This window comes from Drosophila nasuta, chromosome 2R (genome assembly GCF_023558535.2).
Source record: "Drosophila nasuta strain 15112-1781.00 chromosome 2R, ASM2355853v1, whole genome shotgun sequence".
NCBI lineage: Eukaryota > Metazoa > Arthropoda > Insecta > Diptera > Drosophilidae > Drosophila > Drosophila nasuta.
The window spans coordinates 23,060,215-23,082,354 of record NC_083456.1 but is presented as its reverse complement, the minus strand read 5'-3'; the positions used below and the strand labels follow the sequence as shown (position 1 = coordinate 23,082,354).

General features: G+C 41.3%; 6 protein-coding genes across 15 annotated transcripts; 3 read left to right on the top strand and 3 right to left on the bottom strand.

Annotated features, from left to right (window-relative positions):
- Positions 1-596: 596 nt before the first annotated feature.
- On the top strand, positions 597-1,395 carry LOC132785472 (uncharacterized). Its single transcript, XM_060791588.1, has one exon. It carries the CDS (start codon positions 704-706, stop codon positions 1,307-1,309), a length of 606 nt encoding a protein of 201 aa, XP_060647571.1. The 5' UTR covers positions 597-703; the 3' UTR covers positions 1,310-1,395.
- Positions 1,396-3,648: 2,253 nt separating this feature from the next.
- Positions 3,649-6,397, bottom strand: LOC132783867 (protein TAPT1 homolog). Its single transcript, XM_060789172.1, has 3 exons — positions 6,071-6,397; positions 5,409-6,013; positions 3,649-5,099 (listed from the first exon to the last, which is right to left on the bottom strand). The coding sequence occupies exons 1-3, from the start codon at positions 6,288-6,290 to the stop codon at positions 3,888-3,890; spliced, it is 2,037 nt and encodes a 678-aa protein (XP_060645155.1). The 5' UTR covers positions 6,291-6,397; the 3' UTR covers positions 3,649-3,887.
- A 246-nt stretch (positions 6,398-6,643) lies between these two features.
- Positions 6,644-7,934, top strand: LOC132783874 (nuclear cap-binding protein subunit 2). The gene is made up of 3 exons (XM_060789180.1): positions 6,644-6,793; positions 6,858-7,075; positions 7,334-7,934. The coding sequence occupies exons 1-3, from the start codon at positions 6,746-6,748 to the stop codon at positions 7,530-7,532; spliced, it is 465 nt and encodes a 154-aa protein (XP_060645163.1). The 5' UTR covers positions 6,644-6,745; the 3' UTR covers positions 7,533-7,934.
- LOC132783873 (peroxiredoxin-5, mitochondrial) lies at positions 7,602-8,641 on the bottom strand. Its single transcript, XM_060789179.1, has 3 exons — positions 8,484-8,641; positions 8,169-8,303; positions 7,602-8,109 (listed from the first exon to the last, which is right to left on the bottom strand). Exons 1-3 carry the CDS (start codon positions 8,571-8,573, stop codon positions 7,780-7,782), a joined length of 555 nt encoding a protein of 184 aa, XP_060645162.1. The 5' UTR covers positions 8,574-8,641; the 3' UTR covers positions 7,602-7,779.
- Positions 8,642-8,695: 54 nt separating this feature from the next.
- Positions 8,696-9,309, bottom strand: LOC132783875 (ubiquitin-like protein 4A). The gene is made up of 2 exons (XM_060789181.1): positions 9,159-9,309; positions 8,696-9,096 (listed from the first exon to the last, which is right to left on the bottom strand). The coding sequence occupies exons 1-2, from the start codon at positions 9,204-9,206 to the stop codon at positions 8,767-8,769; spliced, it is 378 nt and encodes a 125-aa protein (XP_060645164.1). The 5' UTR covers positions 9,207-9,309; the 3' UTR covers positions 8,696-8,766.
- Positions 9,310-10,532: 1,223 nt separating this feature from the next.
- Positions 10,533-22,044, top strand: LOC132783864 (serine/threonine-protein phosphatase 2A 56 kDa regulatory subunit gamma isoform). 10 transcript variants are annotated; one of them, XM_060789162.1, is made up of 9 exons: positions 10,533-10,642; positions 12,209-12,793; positions 13,733-13,910; positions 17,301-17,497; positions 17,562-17,896; positions 17,961-18,191; positions 18,264-18,656; positions 18,722-19,004; positions 20,017-20,953. In XM_060789162.1, the coding sequence occupies exons 2-9, from the start codon at positions 12,455-12,457 to the stop codon at positions 20,161-20,163; spliced, it is 2,103 nt and encodes a 700-aa protein (XP_060645145.1). In that variant the 5' UTR covers positions 10,533-10,642; positions 12,209-12,454; the 3' UTR covers positions 20,164-20,953. The 10 variants fall into 10 exon arrangements, with proteins under 10 accessions (XP_060645145.1, XP_060645150.1, XP_060645147.1 ...); XM_060789163.1 differs by lacking the exon at positions 10,533-10,642 and adding an exon at positions 11,556-11,674; XM_060789167.1 differs by lacking the exon at positions 12,209-12,793.
- The last annotated feature ends 96 nt before the right edge of the window (positions 22,045-22,140 follow it).

Sequence of the window (22,140 nt, the reverse complement as noted above, 5' to 3'; positions counted from 1 at the left end):
AATAATTGCTATTCTTATTAAAGTTTAAACAAGTTTGTTGCACCTCGTTTTTGCTTTTTTTTAGTTCATATATTTTCAGCTGTATTTTTTTTTATGAATATGCTGAGTGGTCTAACATTTTCGCAACCGTTTCGTGTGGTGTGCATTTAAATACAAGTACAAATGCTTACCGCTTGCCACTCGAGAGATGGAGGAGCTGTTGCTGCTGCTGCTGTTGCTGTTGCTGCTGCTGTGTGGAGGAGAATTGCGCGTAAATTCGTTGCGGTCTTTGGGACTTGCGCGTCATCAACATAATCGCCGTCAACAGGCCGTCAACAACATCAAACTGCCAGCAAAATGTTGCTACTGTTTCCAGCGGCGTAGACAGAAGCAAAACAACAGCAACAACAGCAACTGCCTGACCAAGAAGACCAAGACCAACCACAACAGCAGCAACAGCAACAACAACCACATTGGCAACGGGGCAAATGTGAAGTGGTTTTTTTTTTTTATTTTTATGATGAGCGAAGCACTTTCAACTGACGTAGCAATCCAGAGACCAGACGACGACGACGTCGACGGCTTACACACAACAAAAGCGTGTCAAACATTCTGTGCGAAATCTGTCGGATGTGGGTACAAAACAACAACAATAACAACAAACTATTTTACATACTACAATCATATAGATGTGTGTATACTATATAAGGATCGGTTTGGTAGGATGGTCAGACCGGTGATATTCATGTTTTATACGGTGGAATCGATGTTATCCATGTTACTCATGTACTTTCACATACGTGGCTTTCTGACCCAACCATTGGATTTCCTGCCGATCTGGAAGCAAATCAATCATTACTTCTATTCCGCATCCTTCTATCTGTTTACGGTCATAACGCTCTGCAGCAGCATTAATATCTGCACAGGACACAATGTTTCCATCAGCGAGGAGGTGATTCGATCCCTTTCCGGGTTCATATTGCACACTGTCATCTCGCTGATGACACTGGAGAATGCGGAACGGGACTTTCATATGATGTACATCATGAGCCTGAAGAACGTTGGTGTCGAGAAACCAGTTCATCCGTTTATCGAATACATGCGAGCTCAGGCGATTTGTGCGCTAATCACGGGCGTGGCTTATCTGCTCCATGCCATCCTGGCCATCGATGTCTTGTTGTCGGGCAGTGAATCGGATGAGGATAATCTCGATGATGATGCCGACTATGCGCCGGTGCGTCTTTATATTTTCGGTGAGATGATTCAGTCGCGTCTTGAGAAATATGAATGGTTTAATGAGTTCTCACGTGGCCAACAGATGCCAATTTAATCAAATTCTCAATTATGCACACTTGTATTTCTATATATCAACATACATATATACATATATATTTATTGGCTAGTAAACTGTGTTTTTGTATGACGTCAGTGACGCAACAGTTTTATTGGGAGTCCAAAATGCCCTCAAATGTGACGACAATGTGCCAACGATAAGCAGCTGTCGGGCACGTAGGGCGCATGTGCTGTCTGTCCTCCTCTTCGCTTGCCACAGAAAATCAATAAATTATGGGCTAAGGCCAGTCAAGAGCAAGGCAAACCATTGGCCCTGCCCTGCCCTACCCGGTGTCGCCTTCTGCCGGCAGCCGACCCGGCTTCGATATCAAACTTTTCCACCCAACTTCTCTCTCTTGTTTGCCTTGCAAGGGGGAGGAGTTCGGTGTTCGAGGTTCGGCGCACTTGGGTGCTTTTTTCATTCATAAAACTGCGCGTTCACTTTCAATTTTTGCTAGCCTTACTCAAGGCTATTTTTAACGCACACCAGCCGGCCGGAAATTGCGTTTGGAGACAGCTTTTTGGCGCAGTGAAAAACTATTGGAAAACTAACTAATAATTGAAATTGCATGCAGGTCGAAAATGAATCGAAAACTAAACGATGCCAACTCATTTCCTTTTGGAAATTTGAATTTGAAATTTAAATTTTAGTGTGTACACACTTTTTAGCCGATCATTTAAACAGGAGCTGTATCGATTACAGCTTTTTCGATAGGTTTTTCTGTAAAAAAATTACATTTGTAAAAAAATTAAGCCCAAATAAACTAAATTTACTTAAACAAGATGTATTGGTACTGTTTATTGATAATCAATCAATCACTTATTGAATAGAAGAAAACCAAACATTTAAGCTTTGTAAAAGATATTCGATTACATAATAAATAGTCTCTACTACAAAAATACATACTAGATTGTATGTTAAGCTGCAACAATTTAAATTTTGTTCACAGCTTGAACAATTTTCATGCGAACTTATTATGTAATTCGGCGAAAAAAGCCAGTAAATTAAAGACTTTAATGCTTGCCAATATTTGTTACGTAGGTGTTTTGGCAGGAACCTTTAGTTCGCCCACGTTTTTATCTAGAAAACAACTTTAACCCGCCGAAAAGTATGCAACATAAAATTTGTGTTTGATTTGTTACAAAGTTTATGTGAGATGGCGCGACATCCATATGTAAAGGGGAGAACGCAAAAAATGGGAAAATCAATAAGGACGCCTGCTAAGCGACAAAAGTGCGACGCGTGTCCTTGAAAAGTAGGGGCCACCGAACAGAGTCTTGTTGTTGTTTGGCCACAAGTAGAGCCATTCATGAATACCGCACGCGCATTTTATGAATGAAACCGAGCACGAGATTCGAACTCGAAGGGGCAAATGCGACGAACATGCGCATTAAAGGATGTGGCGAGAGTGTGGACGAAGAGAATTTCCCCTAATCTAGCGCTGACGTAACTACGCTCAAGGTCAGCGTAGAATTTCATTCATAAAAATGATACGCCCAAAGGGGATGGCGCGTGTGTAGCGGTAAATTGAATGTAAAATGTAAGTGTGTGCGTGTGTGTTTGTTTGTGTGTGAACACGCGCGTGCTTGTCCGAGGAGTAAATGGGGGGAGAGGTGGGGCTGGATTGCGGCTTGGCTTGGTTGAGTTTTTGGCCAGGGATAAAACGCTTGGCGGAGGGGTGAGGTTGAGGAAGGCACACGCTATTTGCAGCTTGTTGATTTTTCTACGCGTGTAAACACGGACCCAGCAAATAAAGCCATTTTCATTCATGAAACCAAACATCGCAGGCAGGCGAATAGCGAACAACGACTGTCGTATCTCTGTCTTATGTATATGGTAATGTTTGCTTTAAGCAAGAAAGCAAATTTTCAGCTCACACTCGCTTTCAACTTGCCCACTGAACCATCTTGAGTTTTTAGGTGCACTGACTCATTTTGTGTGTATGTGTATGTTTTTTGTGGGTTAGGTTCCTTTGCCAAGGACACTGTGCCAGACCAGGAAAACGCCCTGAGCTTCCTACACACACACACAGACACGCACACAAAACGTCGGCAACAGAAGAGCAGAGCAGAGCAGAGCTCTTAAAGGTTATGCGGAGGCGGTGCGGAAGTGTAACAAATATTCTCAGAATTTACTTTACGCACTAAAGCAATTATGATAATTTATGGTTGCTTTTATTGCGAACAATAAGTATTTTCTGAACTGTAGTTGAAATTACGATCAGCCCAAAAGTATGCAGCATAATTTGTAAATTCTCAGAAGCCCGATGAACTTGCTATCGATAACTTAAACTAATTTATCGAATTTTAAATTTAAACACTGCTACAATTTAATCAGTTCTTTATAAGGCATTCGGTTATAATAAAAGCAATTTAATAGCCAGGGAACATTATCATCAATAGAGTTGCTAAGCTAAACAATACATTTAAATCCGTATCACTAAACACACATAAGACATTTTTATCCAGGACCATACTCCAGCAAAGTATTTTCTAGCCCCCAAAAAAATAAGGACGCAAGCGATTTACATTAGCGATAAGCAAAATAAAATTCACTAAAATGCGCAGAGTCCACGCTACGTAGGATTCCCTGAAGCTCCAGTCGCAGTTGGCTTCTCGCTTAAGCTTGGCATCCCTATAAAGGGCTCGGACTCGGAACGTTTGTGTGTGCGCTTCGTTAGCCTCTTGGAACGCTCTTGCTGCGCCTTGGCACTGTTCTCACCACTGCCACCGCCGCCGACACCGCTTCCAGCATCGCTGAGCTGCATGAAATCCGGTTCGCTGCGCGCCAACTCCTCATCCTGATAGACCTCTTGACTGGCGGGATTTGAATTCAAATTGGTCACCTGCTCGTTGAGGCACACATCATCGAGATCCACATCACTGTTGGAGAACAATGCTGTGGCACCCAGCTCCAATGAATTGGTCACATCCAGCTCCAGTTCACTGGTCGCCTTCTTGGGCGTCGATGTCAACGAGATGCGTGAGAAATTGATGCTTTGTTCCAGCGGTGTGGCAGCCGTCGAGACATTCGTTGGCTTAAATTGAGCATTGTGGCTGCTGCTATTGATATTGTTATTGTTATTCAGCACCTGAACATTGGAAGAGCCAAAGCCAACGGTGGCTCCAATCACTGGCATATTGGTCATGCTGCTGGGCGTCGAGCTGTTGCGTTCCGTTTGATGTTCCTTCATCAGTTTACACGCCTTACCCAATGCACAAATCGTCAAACAGATGCGCAAACCCAATGCAAAGAGATACGCCAACAAAAAGAGCAGCCAGGCGGCCAAGTTGTGGAAGGAAACAGCCGTGTAGATTGCCTTGATGAGCACCACAGCCAATGGAAATGGTATAAAACCCATGCGACGTGCCACAAGATCAGAGTGGTCGGAGAAAGCGTGCTTCTGCCGGGTCTGCGTCATGTCATAGGCCAAACTTGTGGTGTACTCGCGATATATGCTCTCGGGTAACTCGTTGAATCTAGTGATGAACGCATGCTTCACCCAATCGATGAGTATCTCAGTGAAGAGAACCGCAAAGCAATCGGGCAACATGACACAGAACTGTGTGATGCTCCAGTCGAACTCCTTCATCGTCTGTATCATCACAATGAACAGCAGCACAGACAAATGGAAGCGTTCACGCACATCGCTGCAGGTCAGTTGGAATAGATTATTTTTGTCGAACTTCTTGAATACCGAACCTTTTAGTTCCACGAAATTATTGGATATCATAATGGTGAGCAGTCCTTTGTTATTGGAGTTTACAGCAACGTTCAAACAGGTGGCCTGCAAGAGAGAAAGAAATGCAGCATATTTTAAATTTACCGCCAACTCAACACAACGCAATCAATACAATTCAACGAAGCAATCGATAACAGCAGCGACAAGCTGTAGGTGCAACAATCGATAATAATATATGGTGGTTATCATTTAAAATTCGTTTGAAAATCACAACAAAAATATTGAAAAATATTAAAAAATAAATTATACGATTTCTAGAATAAATAATTGCTAGGATTAATAGTATATAAGCTATCGAAAGCTATTAATTTACATTTCCTATTTTAATCCAAAAAAACTAACTACATTGCTCACCTGGAACATGATTAATCCGCTATGCAGAAACACATAAATGAGGGTAAACAGAACATGTGTTAAGACACCAAAGTGCTCACGTTTGGAGTTCTTTGGTTCTGTAGCCGTCCAGAACAAAGCATCAATGGTGTCCTGACCAAAGGCCGAGAGCAAACGATCTCCCACTTCCAGCATATTGTAGAATATGTATAGCTTAATAATGGATTGTGATTTGATAATGTGATAGACGCGATTGGTGTCCACCAGCAGCATAATCAGCGTCACACTAATCCAAATGGCACCTTTGAGCAGATCACAAATTTCCGCTGGCGACAGCAAACGCTGCCCGCTGCCACGCAGGCGACAAATCCGGGCAACAGTTCGCGTCAAGAGCGACCAAACGGCCAAGATGAATCGCACAGGAAGAAAGGTGTGAATGTAGAGAAAGGAGTCGGCACACTGCATAATGCCGTAGACCATGAAGCGTTCAAGATCGCGTGGTATGCGCATAAAACTGTAGATCTTTTGACGACGTGCTGAATAGCGTTCCTCGTCATGTTCTAGCATATAGCCGCGTGTCATTTCCACTTTGAAAAAGTCGTAAAAAGTATTTGTCTCAGACCCAGCTGAAATAGCAAACATATGGATTAGCAACAAAATGGTTTACAGTTGCTAGCACTTACCGTTTTGTAGGCGTGCCGCAGTTGCGGCTGCCGCTGCTGCAGCTGCTGTTGTTGTAACGCCAACGTCATCCTGCAAAGTTGGCTGTTTGTTGTTGGCCTTTGATACTTTTGGTATATCATCGTTTTGCTGCAGTTCCTCGATGCGATTGCCATTGGCACTGACGTCACCGCGAAAACGCAGCTGCCTTTTTGTGGCGCTGGTAGTTTGTGAATTTGACATTTATAAACTTTTGCACTTTGTGTTTGCGGTGTTGCTTTGTCACTTTTTCAGCCAATTATATTTTGTTTTGCTACGCTGTTTCTACCTGGCCATTGCAGTGTATGCATATCTCTTAACAGAAAACCACATTTTAAAAATGCAGCCCTGACTAGTGTGTACACACTGTAAATTATTTAAGAACGAAATCATCGCATATTTTCCTCGTTGCAAAAATACATCTGTTATCTATTATTAAAGAACTTTATGACTATAATCCATCTAAAATAATCAATATTGCAACATTAAATGAATTTACGTTATTTGATTGTCAGATATTTAATCGTTTTCAGAATATCGAATATGTCGATAGTGACATCGCTGTTTGTTCACCTCTAGCGTTTAAATTGTTTTATATTCATCTTTTTTTAGCTATCGTGTTTAAATTCATTTATACTTAATTTTCTACGCTATATAATATGGCCACGTCCATAGAATTAAGTTCATACCGTGATCAGCACTTTAAAGTAAGTAGAATAAATAATATTTCGCAAGCCGGCAACGTTTAAAACATATGTTTCTTCCAATTAGGGCTCACGCTCGGAGCAAGAACGCTCTTTGCGGGACTCGACCACACTTTATGTGGGCAATTTATCATTCTACACAACCGAGGAGCAGATACACGAGCTCTTCTCACGTTGCGGCGATGTGCGGCTTATTGTCATGGGCCTGGACAAGTACAAGAAGACGCCCTGTGGCTTTTGTTTCGTTGAATATTATACGCGTCCCGAAGCTGAAGCTGCCATGAGGTACGAAAGAGATGACAACAAAAACAGTGATGTGCTAAATTATTGGCACGTCTTCATAACTGATTTTCGTCCGCAAATACGTTTATTTAAAATGTGTAAAAACTGTTGTTTGTGAACCTTATTAGTTACCCGCGTAATTGGTTATATTTCATATACATCGCTTTGAGAATTATTTGTTTTACGTGATAAAAGCAAAACAAGTGACAATGTTTTGTTATCCCAATTTGTATTTGCATTAAACAAAGTTATTCATTGCAGATTTGTTAATGGCACAAGACTGGATGATCGACTGATTCGCGTGGATTGGGATGCCGGCTTCATTGAAGGCCGTCAATACGGACGCGGCAAAACTGGAGGACAAGTGCGTGACGAATATCGTACAGATTATGATGCTGGCCGAGGCGGCTATGGCAAATTGCTCTCCCAAAAGATTGCGCCCAACACTGATAATCGCTAGAGATAAGATTATGTGCAGAATCTGCGCCCCGACTAGATATACAAAAAGCATAAAACATTACGCATATAGTTCTTTTCTAATTTCATATTGTGTTGTGTATTCTCTACATAGTTTTCTTTCCCAATATATAAGAGTATAATATAATTGAAAGTGTATTTGATATTTTTAGCGCTTTGGCCAGGCCACTAATTGATTATTTGATACCTTCCCAGGAAATAGTAGTTAGTATTCTCCATATATTCGCCATTTACTTCTTGCCAATATTGTTGGCCAGAGAGCAGCTTAATCCAGTGCCATCGGGTTCCACATTCAATTCCTTAACCTCGCCATTCTGGACAACCATCGAGTAACGCTTGGAGCGCACACCGCCCAGCGGTGGCAAATCGATGGTCACATCCAAAGCGGCAGCAAAAGCGCCAGCGGGATCAGCGAGCAAGCGAACCTTGCCACCCGCGCCATGTTGCTTGCCCCAAGCTGACATCACAAAGGGATCGTTGACAGAGACGCAGACAATCTCATCTACGCCCTGCTCCGCCTTCAGCGAGTCGGCCGAACTGATGTAGCCAGGCAAATGCGTCTGCAATTAAAACGATTATATTAAAAAATTCTTGAATTAGATTTCTAAAATGAACTCACCTTGGAGCACCCAGGGGTGAAAGCACCGGGAACACCAAAAAATATGACTTTCTTGCCATTTGTCAGCTCGCCGGTGTTTATCTTATTAGCCGGGGAATCCTCAAAGAGATCCACAGAGGGCAGCTTATCTCCAACCTACAAAAAATACAAGAACGAATGTTGTAACCTTGATGATGGCCTTGCACTTTTTTGCAATTGTCTCGCTCTTCCGCTTTAATCAATATTAACAGCAGCCAAAAAAACAATCTTACATAAGATTATGCGCACTTGCAGATAAAAGTACACGATTTTTTTTGATATGCACGTTGAACTTACCTTGACCATGGCTCCAAGTGTTCTGGAAAAAGATCGCACGTTTGGTTTGGTAGAGTTAACAACTCGTTTAAGAAAATTGCACGCCTGCATCTCTCTTCTGACACTGCTGACAACACTCCGCACTCGTCACACCAGCTGTACGGTTCAGAAATGCAAAAAATAGCGTTGCCAGACTGTCGAAATTACAAATGCCGAATGACAACTCAGTCGTGTTTTTGTTCATTTTTTAATAATTCTACACAATCAAATCATATGTAATATGTTATCATCAACAAATCAGAGTTTACAGTGAATTATCAGCAAAGCGTTCCAAATCATCCAGGCTCTGTTCCTTAAGTTTTGCCTCAAAGTCCGTAATAAACTCATTTGCCAATCGTTCGGACTGCGCTTCTGAGTAATATTTGCGAAAAGCTCGATAAATGCAATCACGCAGTCCGGGTTTCATCACCACCAGATTGAGCTTGGTGCCCTCTTTAATATTGGGATATGAGGCAATTGTCTGATCATTGTTTAGCGGGCGGCCGAGCAGCAGCAGCTTCTGATTTGAAGCGGGAATTTGAAGAGCGGCATCAATTTGTTCTTTCACCTCCTGTATGGTGGACGTCGGTGAAACCTAATTGGAAATATAGCGTAATATAGCAAAAAGTATTTTTGTTAATTGACTGTTTAGCCTACCTCGAGTGTGCAATCTTTGCCCTTGAGCACTTTTATTGTAATGAGCATGGCAATGCTTATTTGTTTCTCTTCAAATAGTTTTATTTTATAAACAAATTAAATGGCATGTCAGTGTTGCCATCTGCAAGCTTAGTGATGAAAATAAAAGCGATATTATTAACCCTTTCGTAATGTCCATTAATATCGATAAGAACTATAAATGCACTTGCCGGTAACGTACGAATGGAATAATTTATGCGTATCTTTCTATGAAAAACAGAACATTAAGATTTATTTAAAAAGTTGAAAATTAACTACATTTGCAAATTGTTTGAAGACCGCACTCGTAAATCGATCAAATATTTGTAATTATAATATATATCAATTTGAGTGATTGTGCTTCCATAGAGATTCACTTTTGAAGTAATTCGCTAATTAAAGATACATAAGTAATTAGAATTATAGCCTCTTTCCACCTCACTCAGTTTTTCTACGTTTTTTTAAAGTCCCGTTTCGGGGTTTCCATCTGCACGAACCGAAAAATATGGGCAACGGTAAATTTCTCAATATGGCCGCTCTGAAATATCAGCTGTTCAAATGTAAACACGAGTTGGCGAACATTTCAAAAAACAGCACGCGCATTTGAAGATGGAAAATTTTATTAAATTGCAGAATTTTTATGAGGATTTTAACGAAGTGGAGGGAAAATTAGCGAAGTATAGAGTATAGGCCATTGCTGGCAGCAATGTAATATTTACATAAATACATTTACTTTTTAGCAACGGCATGGGTGTTTTTAGGAGCGCGATGTTCCTGGAAACAACGAATCATTTTTTGAAGATAATTTTCGAATTAATAGGGAGGAGTTTGGCATCCTTGTGGAGCGCCTTTGTGGATTGGCCAAAAAAGGCACTACATTTCTCCTCCCATAACTCGAACAACATAGCCTTGTGGATGCCACTCCACGATATTGACGGCTTTCGAGTTTTTTGGCTCATCTAAAATATAAAAAATTTGCTTTAAAAAAGCAAAATAAAATTTTTATTTTTCTATTTTCATACCTTGGCGCACTTTAATGTCAGCTGTTTTGTTAGTGGTGAGCTCTTTTTCGTTGTCATATCGATCAAAATATCGCATAATTACCCAAAAAGTGCGTTCGCTATTTCTACGTAGCTCGCGAACGTAGAAAAACCGACTTTTTTTTCTTATGGGTTTTTACATGGGGCGAACGTAACATTCGGCCTGAACGTGAAAAAACCAAAGAAAACCAAAGAAAACCGAGAGGTGGAAAGAGGCTATTATTGACTTAACTCAAACTATCGATATATCGCAACAATCGACTTTCGTTAAATGAATCCGTCGTCGTCATGTTCCCTAGTCAACTGTTCGGCAGTCTGGCAACACAGTTTCTATTCAGCAGCGACGTTGCGTGAACAAAATATTTTACATAAATAATAAATTTCTATTAAAACTAGCTCTTGATGTGGAGTGTTATTGATAAAAAGGTGAACCTGAATAATCTTTAAACTGATATCAAGTTGTGATTGGTGCTAAAACCATTGTGAAAAGCGTAAATCGAAAGAGAAAATTGCAGCGCAGAAGTGAAGCGCAAATAATAATTCACACAGCAATATTAGCAAGCAGCCATCCCATCCATAGCCTCGAAAGCTCGAGTCGAGTGAATTAACGAGAAAAAAACAGTGCGAGTGCGATTGCGAGTCTTTTGTGTGTATGAGTGTGCGTGCGTGCGTGTATGTGTGTGTTAGAATTCGCATTTTACGTAAAAAGTACGAAAAGAAACAAAAACACAGGAAAACAACTTTAATCAGCAAAAATATTTGATGTTAAATCGCAGCAGAGGCAAATTGAACAAGTTCTTGCAGCTTCTGGCGGTAAATAAAAGGCCCCATCTTCTCTATCTTCCCGACTGTTTGCCCAGCCCTAAACACGCTCCCCCTTTTGACATTCAAAGTTTAGTTTTTATTTTTTTTTTGTTATTTGCATACATACATATCTATTATTGTTTGGCTTGCCTTTTTGCTGCAACTATTAATTATGCATAGTACACATTCATTTTATTTTTATTCTCTCATGCTCAATCTCTCTCGCTCTATTCCCTCTTGTTAGCGGGCAGAGCTGTCGCCCTCCGCGCGCTCTAAGGTGACATATAAAGCTTAAGCATATTATTGCTCATATCTTTTATATACAAACAAACATACATATATACATTCCGTTTTGCTCTAAACAATATTTATGTGTATTGGAATGTAAAGCAACCCAGCAAAACCCCCCTCCTCCACCGAAGAGAATATGTACTAATAAAATGTTGTGCACACACTTGACATTCGCATGGGAAATGGGAATGAGAATCAGATGAATTCTGAGTCTGGCAACTCTGATCGACGGCGACGGCCATTGCTTCGCAACTTGTTGCTTGCGTTCGCTGTCCGCATTGCGTCTGTGTGTTTTGGAATTCGTATTTATATTTTCTGCGCTTGAATCGTGAATAGTGAAAAAACGAACAACAACGAACAATGGTATGGATGAGAGCATTATTTAAAAAGACGTTTGTTTGTGACGTTTCGTCACCTGATTCAACCAAACATCCAATTGGCGAAAATCCCTACGAAAACATCGAAAGCATATCAATCTATGTATTCACATGCATACATGCGTTTATATGAATGTATGTAAGTATGTGCTTGCATGTGGATATGTGGTTGGATCGGAAGCCGTATGCTTGATCAAGTGCAGCCTCTTGGATATGTTTAGAATCGTTTATAACCGGTTGTTTTTTTTTAACCAGCTCATGGCATTAATGTGTGTGACAACTTCGACTTCAGACCAAGTTTTCTTTTCTTTGCCCCCTTTTCATACACCTATCTATTCGCAAAGTCTGATCGTATGTGTGTGTGTGCGTATGTGTACTTGTGTCCGTGTATGCGTGTGTAGGCTGATCGGTAAAAAAATGTACTGCATGTTGTTGTTGTGATTATTACTTGATTTGATTTATTTGTGTTTTCTAATTTTGTTATTTGCTACGTTGATTTTCTTTTCAAACACTCCCACAGCGGTGGTTTTTGAATTGTGCCTGTAATTGTCAGATACAAAACGATTAAAAAAAAGAACAAGACAGACAGAGTACAACAAACAAAAAAATAACACAAACACAAAAAAGGAGAGAGAATTTAGCAAAACTCTTATTTCTGTTGTTGTTGTTGTGTGTGTTTGTGTGTGTGCGGTCTGTGCAGCTGTTGTTGGAAAGAGACGGAAGCAGTACCCCAAAGTAAAGCTGCAGATAAAGCTGAAAGCGTATTATGGATAACGACGCATTAGAAGCAGCAACAAAAAGCCCGACAGCAGCAACAGCGGCAACAGTGGCGGTCTCATCATCAGCAGCGGCAGCAGCAGAGCCAGCAGCAGCGGCAGCGACGTCAGTCGAAGCGTCAACCAAAAACGAAACGGCCACAAATAACAACAATAACAAAGTCACAACCGCCACTAACGGTATCAAAGAGAATAACATTAACTTTAGTACAACAACAGCAACAACGCCAGTAGCAGCAGCATCTGCAACAGCAGCAGTTTCAACAACAGCAACATCACCCAACGTTCTTCTGACCAGCGGCATTGTTGTTACTCCCAGCAAAAGCGAGGTGAGTAATAACTGTTCCCCTCCCCACACTTTTTTGTTTATGTGCATTGTCTAGTCCTTAGTGTGACCCCAATTCAAATAACAAAAAGTCGGCTTGTCGATAACATTGTGTAATCCTTAGTGTGACCTCCTCAACAAAAAAAAAAGAAGAATATTTGCGTATGCAAGTGTCGGCTTGTCGATAACATCGCAAAAATGACATAAAATTAATAACAAGTATATCAACAAGCCGACCCAGACCCCAAAGAGCATGTTGAGTAATTGACGTCAATTATAGAACGATTTCTTTTTTGGTTTTTTGTGGTGTGTGTTAGCCTCCTCGTACCCCAAAAAATACACTTATTATAGACTTCCTTGTGGCAGCAACCTTAACGCACCAATTGTATATCTAATCTTATCACTGTCCAATGCTTTCCCGCAAACACACGCGCGCATACGTGAGTATGAGTGTGTGTGTGTATGTGATCGATTCCAATTAGATTCTTAAGGTTTGCAATCGAATTAGAAAACGTAAACCAAAATCGTATTAGACAAAACGCACTGTCAACTGTCAAATGCATGTCCAAAGTACACGTACCGTATTTATGTGTGTGTGTATGCGAGTAGAGATTGCACATTATTGTGCGTCTGTGTGTGTTGGCATTACTAAAACACGAGACTAACACCCCCCCACCACCATACAGGCGACAGCTCGACTTAGGCGTCAAGGATTTGCACAGACCAAGGTAACAAAATAATGCGGAACGTTAAAGGTGCCCCTCTCCCAAGGATTTTTCTCTTTTTTTGTTGTTGCTTTACTATTGTTTTGATTTCGGCTTTTGTTGCTCTTTCCACCTCTCGCTCTCTCTTGTTCTCTTGCCATGTGACGAATTTGAGGCTGCGTTGCCCTTCACACTGACATTTAATTTGCTACAAATCGTTATCATCGATAATTTTGCAGGCTAACAAGACAGACAAGGACAGCACACCACCGCGCGATGCACCGCCACCCACGCAGATCACCAAGGGACTAAACCTAACCACCACACCGCTTGTGCGCAAGGAGAAGCGGCAGGCGAGCTCCCGTTATAATGTATCCAAAAACTGTGAGCTTACGGCGCTCAGTCCGCTCAATGAAAGTAAGTAAACACAATTTGCTAATACGGTTTATACAATGCAATAATTATATGGTAATTTCGTTTGAGTTGCGTGTGTCGTCGATCAGCTGTTTCAGTTGGGCAGTTGGTTCGATTTTGTTGTTCTTTTTTTTCCTGTTATTGTGTTATTTATTTATTAAGCAAGTTCGCAAAGGTCAAGTGAGTGATGACTATTTCGCAGGGTTGTTCAACACTAACACAAAACAGCAAAAACAAAAACAAAAAAGCTTACACAAACACACACACACGTACATTTGCATACGTCAGTTACGCCCGCCGCCCCATTTTTTACACTTGCGCTCTCCCGTTGTACTTCACACTCGCTCTTTCCCTCTCTCTCTATCGCTCGCTGCTCGTGTTGCAGTGAAGCGCAGATTCATTTGTTTGATTTTGGTTTATTGCTTTACCTACTACTTGCTAATTAATAAAACGTTTGCCATTGGCATTCAAATTGTTGCCTTTTTGGCACTACAGCGATTTGTTATTGTTGTTGTTGTCATGTCATTATAGGTGGCAACACTGCTCTTTTGCAGCTGCGCGCTCTCTCGCTGTTTGGAGCTTGCTCTCTTGTCTTCCTGCGCGCTCGCCCACGGCAAATGTTATCGATTTTTCCTGTTGCCTTTCGCCCTTAACAAATTGGAGCCGCAGTCAAAGCGACTTTTGCGGCAGCTCCGCATTAAAAATTCGAATTAAATTAATAAAAAGCATTTTACACACCAGCAAAACAATATTGTTTTGCAGTTTGAATAGCAACAAATTAACAAGTCTTCTTTGTTTGCCGGGTGAGCAACAAATACCGTTACAAGCGAATCGATATCGGAATCGGAATTGTGTTGAAAGATATTTTCAGACACGGCAAAAACCGGTTGAGTTCGCTTATTATTTTTTTGTCATAGTGCGATTCGTAAGTGCTTTATCTAGATAAATCATATACACTTATAGAGTATATATAGAATAACTATAAATTATAATTTCGCTAGCCCCCCAGCAAACCATTATTTTGATGAGTTCATTTTGTCTCGTATTCGAATTGCGAATCATTTATGCATTTTCATTTTCCATTTATGCATTTTCATTTCACGTTTCTCTCACCATTTACCACATACATAAATAAATCATAATCTCTTTCTATATATATATATATTGCAATTCCCATTACAGATGCTATTATAATAAACATAATATACGCTTAAAACAAAAAAAAATAGAGCAGTGAGAAAAAAAGAAATTAACATTTCGATAGTGTCGCAAGTTTTCCTAGACGTTTGTTAGTTGTTCTTAGTTTCTTTTGTTGTTGTATGGTTGTTGTTAGAACATTTATAGAGACAGTGAGAAGAACAAATTAGCAAATTGAGAACATTAAGTGTGCGATGCGTTTCGATTGCGCCGCCATTAAACCAAGTGCGGCACTAATGAAATGGTCATCGGTGCTATGTTGCTGACGGGTAACCACCACAACGGTCCCACCAAACAGCAGCAGCCAACGACAACGACTGGTAACAATAACACGGCAAACAATCAACAGCAACATCAGCAGCAGTCACAGCAACAGCAACCACCGCTGCCAGCAGTCAACACAGCAGTGAACAACGTCGCATCTAGTGGTTATTATGCTCTTGGTAACATTCGGATTCCCAAGTCGCCATCATTTCACAGTGGCTTAGATCAGCTGGCTGACGACGACGACATTATCGACGTGGAGGGGGAACGAGACTCGGCTTCTTCTGCGTCTGGTGGTGGCAGCAAATTCAAGTTCAGCAGCGTCGAAGAGCTGAAGGCCAAATTTGAGTTGCAGTCACGTAAGATGCCACTGTCGCCGCCCGAGGCAAGTGCCGGCAACGTGACGACAACAGCAACAGCAACATCATCACCATCATCGTCATCGACTAGCTCCAATTCATCGGCATCGGCGCTGTCCTCGCTATCGCAGGCAGCCTCATCCTCGCTAGCAGCCAACTCATTGGCATCCAGCTCCACATCGTCGACGTCGTCGCCATCGTCGGCAGTGACATACGGCGGTGGCGCAAATTCGGCAGCAGCCGCATTAATTGCATCCTCATCGCCGTTTGGCTCACAATCATCCACATCCTCGTTGTCGCTATCGTCCAGCACAACGAATGTGCCAACCGCAGCAGCAGCAACCATGTCGAATGCTAAGAATACGCCCAGCACAACAGCTGGAGCAAGTGGCAGCGGCGGCGGTGGGAGTTCTTTGGTGTCCACGTTGGCGCAACACTTTTCGGCAGCGACAACGGCGAGCTCGCTGCTGAGCACTGGGTCAGCAGCTGGGGCGGTTGGTGGAAACGGAGCCAGTTCAACGGCCAGCGGCAGCAGCAAGGTTTGCAAGCATTACTTCCACTATCTACAAAACAAAAAACAAACACAGAACACACAGAAAACAGACACTGAAAGAAAGACACAACAGCAGACTTCCACCAGACAATCAGACAACATAATGAATGACAATTCTCTGCTCTAATTCATTTCATAAATCAAAATCAATATCACCAACAATTCGCATCGCATCCACCAACAACAACAACAACCACAGTCACCCGTGAGCGCAGCTGCGGCCATAAAGAACATATTGAATGCCACCAAAAGTGTTGGCAGCAATGCTGCTGCAGCCTCCTCCAGTAGTGGCAACAACAGTAGCAGCAGCGGCACCAACAACATCACCACTACAACCAGCATTACCACCAGCAGCAGCATCAACATCTCCAGCAGCAGCAGCATCAGCGGCAATGTTGATGTGACAACTGTCGAGGAGCAGCTGCAGCTGCAGCGCACAACGGTGGCACAGAATCTGGTCGGTGGCATAAGCATTTCCCTGGGCATTGGCCAGCGCAACGGCAATGCGGCGGCGACTGTGGTGGCGACACCAGCGACAGCGACAACGACAACAACGATGATGATGTCAATGCCTCCGTCGTCGTTGAAACAAAACGGCGGCGGCGATGCAACTGCTGCTGCTGCTGCGGCTGCTGCTGCGATGGCCCATCAATTGTCGTCGCCGCAGACGCTGCAACAGCTGACGGGCAGTCCAGGAAGGGCACGCGATCGGAATCTGTTTCATGCGCCACCGAATGCATCAACTGCGCTGGCTTTGCCGCCACTGCGAGGTTGCTAATTTGGTTATGCTCCTCCTACTAATTTAGCTTCTTAGAAGTTTGCAATTATCTCGTTTTTTTTTATTTTAAGTTTTGTGCTTGCCTTTTCCGTTTTGTTGTTGTCCACATTTTTCAGTTACAATTTGTTGTCAGAGATGATCTCGTTCGATTTGTGTAGCGCTTTTCAGTTTAAATACTTTTAACGATTATCAACTTCTGTGTTAATATCAAAATTTGGAATTGTTTTCTTTCTTTCGTGTAGAAACACCGGCCCCGGAGCGTGAGGAACTGCTGCTGCAGAAAATTCGACAATGTTGCACGCTCTTCGATTTCTCGGAGCCGCTAAGCGATCTGAAATGGAAGGAGGTGAAACGCGCCGCCCTCCACGAGATGGTCGAGTATCTGTCCAATCAGAATGGTGTCATCACAGAGATTATCTATCCGGAGGCCATCAATATGGTAAATCTAACTATAAAGTACTTTTATTAAATACACAAAATAATCATAAACATTTGATATGCAGTTTGCCGTGAATCTATTTCGCACGTTGCCGCCGTCATCAAATCCGAATGGGGCCGAATTCGATCCAGAGGAGGATGAGCCAACATTGGAATCATCTTGGCCACATTTGCAATTAGTCTATGAGCTAATTTTGCGCTTCCTGGAATCGCCCGATTTCCAGCCAAATATTGCAAAACGTTTTATCGATCATCAATTTGTATTACAACTGTTGGATTTATTCGATTCGGAGGATCCACGTGAACGTGATTTCCTTAAGACTGTTTTACATCGCATCTATGGCAAATTCCTTGGCTTGCGGGCATTTATTAGGAAGCAAATCAACAATGTGTTTTACAGGTGAGTCTCTAAGAATTGAATATGTTTGCAGAATATGGAAATAATCTCTTCGATTCTTTTGCAGATTCATTTACGAAACGGAACATCATAATGGCATTGCTGAACTGCTCGAGATTTTGGGCAGCATTATTAATGGCTTCGCATTGCCGCTCAAGGAGGAGCACAAACAATTTTTACTTAAGGTATTGTTGCCATTGCACAAAGCCAAGAGCCTCTCCGTCTACCATCCGCAGTTGACCTATTGTGTGGTGCAGTTCCTTGAGAAGGATCCCAGTTTGTCAGAGGCAGTCATCAAGTAAGTTTGTCATTCTTACTTCTTCTTTTACTCCCAAGACGCACAATCACAATACTTTTTAACAACTTGCAGAAGTCTATTGAAGTTTTGGCCCAAAACACACAGTCCCAAGGAGGTGATGTTTTTGAATGAGCTAGAAGAGCTGCTCGATGTAATTGAGCCGGCTGAATTTCAAAAGGTCATGGCACCACTGTTTCGCCAGATATCCAAGTGTGTGTCGTCGCCACATTTTCAGGTGGCCGAGCGTGCACTTTACTATTGGAATAACGAGTACATTATGTCGCTGATAACGGACAACTCGCAGGTCATACTGCCCATCATGTTTCCGGCGCTGAATCGCAACTCGAAGACGCACTGGAATAAGACCATCCACGGTCTCATTTACAATGCACTCAAACTGTTTATGGAAATGAATCAACGATTGTTCGATGAGTGTAGCAAAAACTACAAGCAAGAGAAGCAAATGTAACACAATGCATATAAGTTTTAATTAATATAGAAGTCTAAAGCACTATCCTTTTTTGTTTTAGGGAACGAGAGAAGCTTAATCAGCGCGAGGAGCTTTGGCAACAGGTGGAGAGTCTCGCTAAAACTAATCCGGAGTGGACAAAGATGCGACGCTTCAACGATTACCTGCAAATGTCCGAGAGTCAAATGCTGTACGATGAATACAATGAGAATTGTGATCTGACCTACGATAAGCTCGATCAGAGTCAACAGCAACAACAACAGCAGCAACAACAACAACAGCAGCAGCAGTCAAGGCCGCAAGCGTCGCTAAAACAACAGCAGTCAAATCAGGAGCCCAGAGAGGTGAGACAAGCCCTAGCCACATTAACCACACTACACAACTACTAACTGAATCAACCAACCAGTATGTTTGTATGTGTGTGTATTAACGGTGCGTTAATCGTAAGCGCGCAAGTTTTAAGTCTTTAAGCACCAAAATCTGTCTAAAAAAAAAAGCAAGTACTAATCGAACGAAAGAACGAACGAATGAGAATGCCTGTTACAAACAATAATCGCACTCATGTCAGTTATAAATACATGTTTCTGTATCTGTATCTATTTAATATATATCTACATCGTATATGTGTACTTATTTATTGGTTTTGTCATTACACCTACTCCTCCTCCTCCTTCAACAACAATACACCCACCCTCCGTTTACCCCATGACCAAGATATACTAACCAATAGCCAATTAATCCTATAGATTTAATGGGCCCAGTCATCAGCATTATATAACACTATACTGTATAGAAACGTGCATATCCTTTGCTCAAAATGTGGATTTATTTTGTTTATTACCATATCAATATATCTATTAAAAATGTAATCGAAAGTCAATCGTTTGTGTGTGTGTGTGAATAATAACATAATTTATTAAGCCAATTGAAATGTGTATATAAGACTTATAAATTGTAGTACAAACTTCACACTCTTCGAACACATTACTCATCAAGAACAAACTTTGTAAATTATGACCACAGTTAGCTAACAGTTCCATGTATGTGTGTGTGTACTAGTCGTGTGTGTGAGTGTGAGTGTGTGCTATATGTAGAGGCAACTAACTAATTAAAATCACATCACACCGACTAGAACAAAATAACATCTATGTAGATCTCTCGTAACTCTGTCAGTCAAATCGTCAAGTGTTGCACACTTGTGTAATCTCGTAATCGATAATCTGTAAACTGTAATCTACATGTACATGTGTGTGTGTGTGTATGTATTGGCGGGGGCATTTGTGGTTGCCCCCCGCCACTATCATCATTTTAATGCTTTTACGTTTGCATTACGCTCCGCTTACTCACACCAAACAGATACGCGGCGAACGGAACAAGGAGAAGCCGCTGGTACGACGAAAATCCGATCTGCCCTCGGACAGCGGCACCGTGCGCGCCCTCATCGAGCACAAGCGACCCGATGAGTACCTGACAACGCCGCCGCCCGATGCAAACAACTGTTAGGCCAACCAACCAACTGATTGCACCCCACATATATATATCACTCTACTCGCCCCTCTATCTCGTCGCCTATCTACCTAGCTACCACCCTCTCTGTCTCTGTACGTTGGGCTGGTCCTCACGCTGTCACAGCCGCAATAAAAAATGAAATGGTTCTTTATATGTAGAGTAAACACACACACATAGACAGACACACACACAAAAAAGAAAAGAAAAACAAGCAACAAATTGTATGTCAAATCGATGATTATTATGATAAGGGGGCTGGATGATGATGCTGCAAACAAACGATGATACTGATACTACTGATGATGATTATGATAAGCTCTGGCGATCACATTTCCTTGTGACGCCTTTCGAGCCTCGTGTGGTGGCAACGATTGCAACACACACACACACAATTTCTATAGAATTATATACAAAAAAATAAAGAAAAAACAATTTTAATAATATATACCATAATACTACCTACAAATAAATAAACAAATTAAACAAATAAAGCGCAAAAGTCCCAATCTAAGATTAAGCTGTATGCGCCAAATGCTTTTTTTGAGTTTTTTCCACCGGGGCTAACGATGCGTATACGCTATTTGCATGCTGCTCCGCCCACCTACATTTGTTTTTTTTTGTTCTTTTGCATGCATGCATCTATGAATTTTTGCCACATTATAGTTGAATAATCTGGACTCCATTATGCTCTTACCATTTCAGTGAATACGTCAAAATTTGTACAGTTTTTGAATTGACATTGTGTAAGCTTAAGCTTAAGAGAGACGTAAGAACAAAAACAAAACAGAAAACATAACAAAAATCAAACCACCTTGATTGAGCATACATACGCGTATATACCTACCTACCATATGCATACATTAATACTATATATTATGTGTACAACTATTTCGTTATAGATGTAATACTCGACGCATACAATTGCCAAGTTATCCTGCGTTCCCAAAACAAATAAACAAACATAATAACGGTGTACGAAACCCAAGAAATATCATAAACTTTGTGAGCAATCCTTCAACAAGTCGCCTAACTGTCTTCAAGTAGTCTTTGTGTTAATAGTTAATCGAAATAATTGAATGTGTAGTTTGATCTATCATCAGTATAGTATAGAACATACCGAGCTTACTAAAAACTAAAACCTTAAAAAACACCCTCGCAAAACTGGCAGCTATAAATGGAATTGGATTTTGTTTGCTTGATAGCACTTTGATAATGATGAAGAATATCGCAGGGTTTGACAATTTACAAATAATAATACAATATGTGTGTGCATTTTACAGTTTCAGTTTTTCGTGTTCACTTCAAATACCAAAAAAATATATAAATAATAAGAGAGAAAAGTGTTCCCACTTGTAATGTCGTTTTTTCTGCATTAAATGTGGCAACACTGGCAGCGGGGAAATTTAATCATTTGAGGGATTTTGCTCACCTAGTTTCATGTGCAATTTTCTTGACGTTTCGACACCGCATCACAAGTCACAGATTAAAGTTTTAACCACAGAGCGAGAGAGAACGTAATAAATTATAATTATATGTATATTATATGCGATTTACCTTTACCGTTAGCAGCTTAATTATACTATATATGTATATGCGTATATGTATTGTAATTTGTTCAAAACAAATTTGGTATGTATATTAATGTGTGTGTGTTTATATATATGTATTTTTTGTATGTATTACACATATTGTTGGCGAGGGAGGAGGATGAATAATGCCACAGAGAAAGAGAGAAGTATACAGTATGTATGAACGCTTCGGAGGCGCAGACATCATTGGATCGGTGGGGAGATATTCCGCGATGGGGTTCCAAAAAGTATTTTATAAGCAGATGTTCCTTTTAGAAAAGCAAAATGCAAAAAAAAAAACAAGAAATGCAGCATTGCAACATTTTTGTGCTCTGTGAGTTTCCGGCATTGCCACTTAATTGGGAATCCCTGGATTACTCCAAACGGCTTCATCTACATTATG

Bases quoted from the DNA above. Each gene is read 5' to 3' on its own strand.
- LOC132785472 (XM_060791588.1), top strand. From the start codon at position 704: ATGGTCAGACCGGTGATATTCATGTTTTATACGGTGGAATCGATGTTA.
- LOC132783867 (XM_060789172.1), bottom strand. From the start codon at position 6,290: ATGTCAAATTCACAAACTACCAGCGCCACAAAAAGGCAGCTGCGTTTT. The intron at 6,014-6,070 runs GTAAGTGCTAGC...TTGCTATTTCAG, and splicing joins TGCGGCACGCCTACAAAACG to CTGGGTCTGAGACAAATACT. The intron at 5,100-5,408 runs GTGAGCAATGTA...TCTCTCTTGCAG, and splicing joins GCGGATTAATCATGTTCCAG to GCCACCTGTTTGAACGTTGC.
- LOC132783874 (XM_060789180.1), top strand. From the start codon at position 6,746: ATGGCCACGTCCATAGAATTAAGTTCATACCGTGATCAGCACTTTAAA. The intron at 6,794-6,857 runs GTAAGTAGAATA...TCTTCCAATTAG, and splicing joins ACCGTGATCAGCACTTTAAA to GGCTCACGCTCGGAGCAAGA. The intron at 7,076-7,333 runs GTACGAAAGAGA...TATTCATTGCAG, and splicing joins GAAGCTGAAGCTGCCATGAG to ATTTGTTAATGGCACAAGAC.
- LOC132783873 (XM_060789179.1), bottom strand. From the start codon at position 8,573: ATGCAGGCGTGCAATTTTCTTAAACGAGTTGTTAACTCTACCAAACCA. The intron at 8,304-8,483 runs GTAAGTTCAACG...TATTTTTTGTAG, and splicing joins CACTTGGAGCCATGGTCAAG to GTTGGAGATAAGCTGCCCTC. The intron at 8,110-8,168 runs GTGAGTTCATTT...TTTTAATTGCAG, and splicing joins TCACCCCTGGGTGCTCCAAG to ACGCATTTGCCTGGCTACAT.
- LOC132783875 (XM_060789181.1), bottom strand. From the start codon at position 9,206: ATGCTCATTACAATAAAAGTGCTCAAGGGCAAAGATTGCACACTCGAG. The intron at 9,097-9,158 runs GTAGGCTAAACA...ATTTCCAATTAG, and splicing joins GCAAAGATTGCACACTCGAG to GTTTCACCGACGTCCACCAT.
- LOC132783864 (XM_060789158.1), top strand. From the start codon at position 15,346: ATGGTCATCGGTGCTATGTTGCTGACGGGTAACCACCACAACGGTCCC. The intron at 17,051-17,300 runs GTTGCTAATTTG...TCTTTCGTGTAG, and splicing joins GGCTTTGCCGCCACTGCGAG to AAACACCGGCCCCGGAGCGT. The intron at 17,498-17,561 runs GTAAATCTAACT...TTTGATATGCAG, and splicing joins ATCCGGAGGCCATCAATATG to TTTGCCGTGAATCTATTTCG.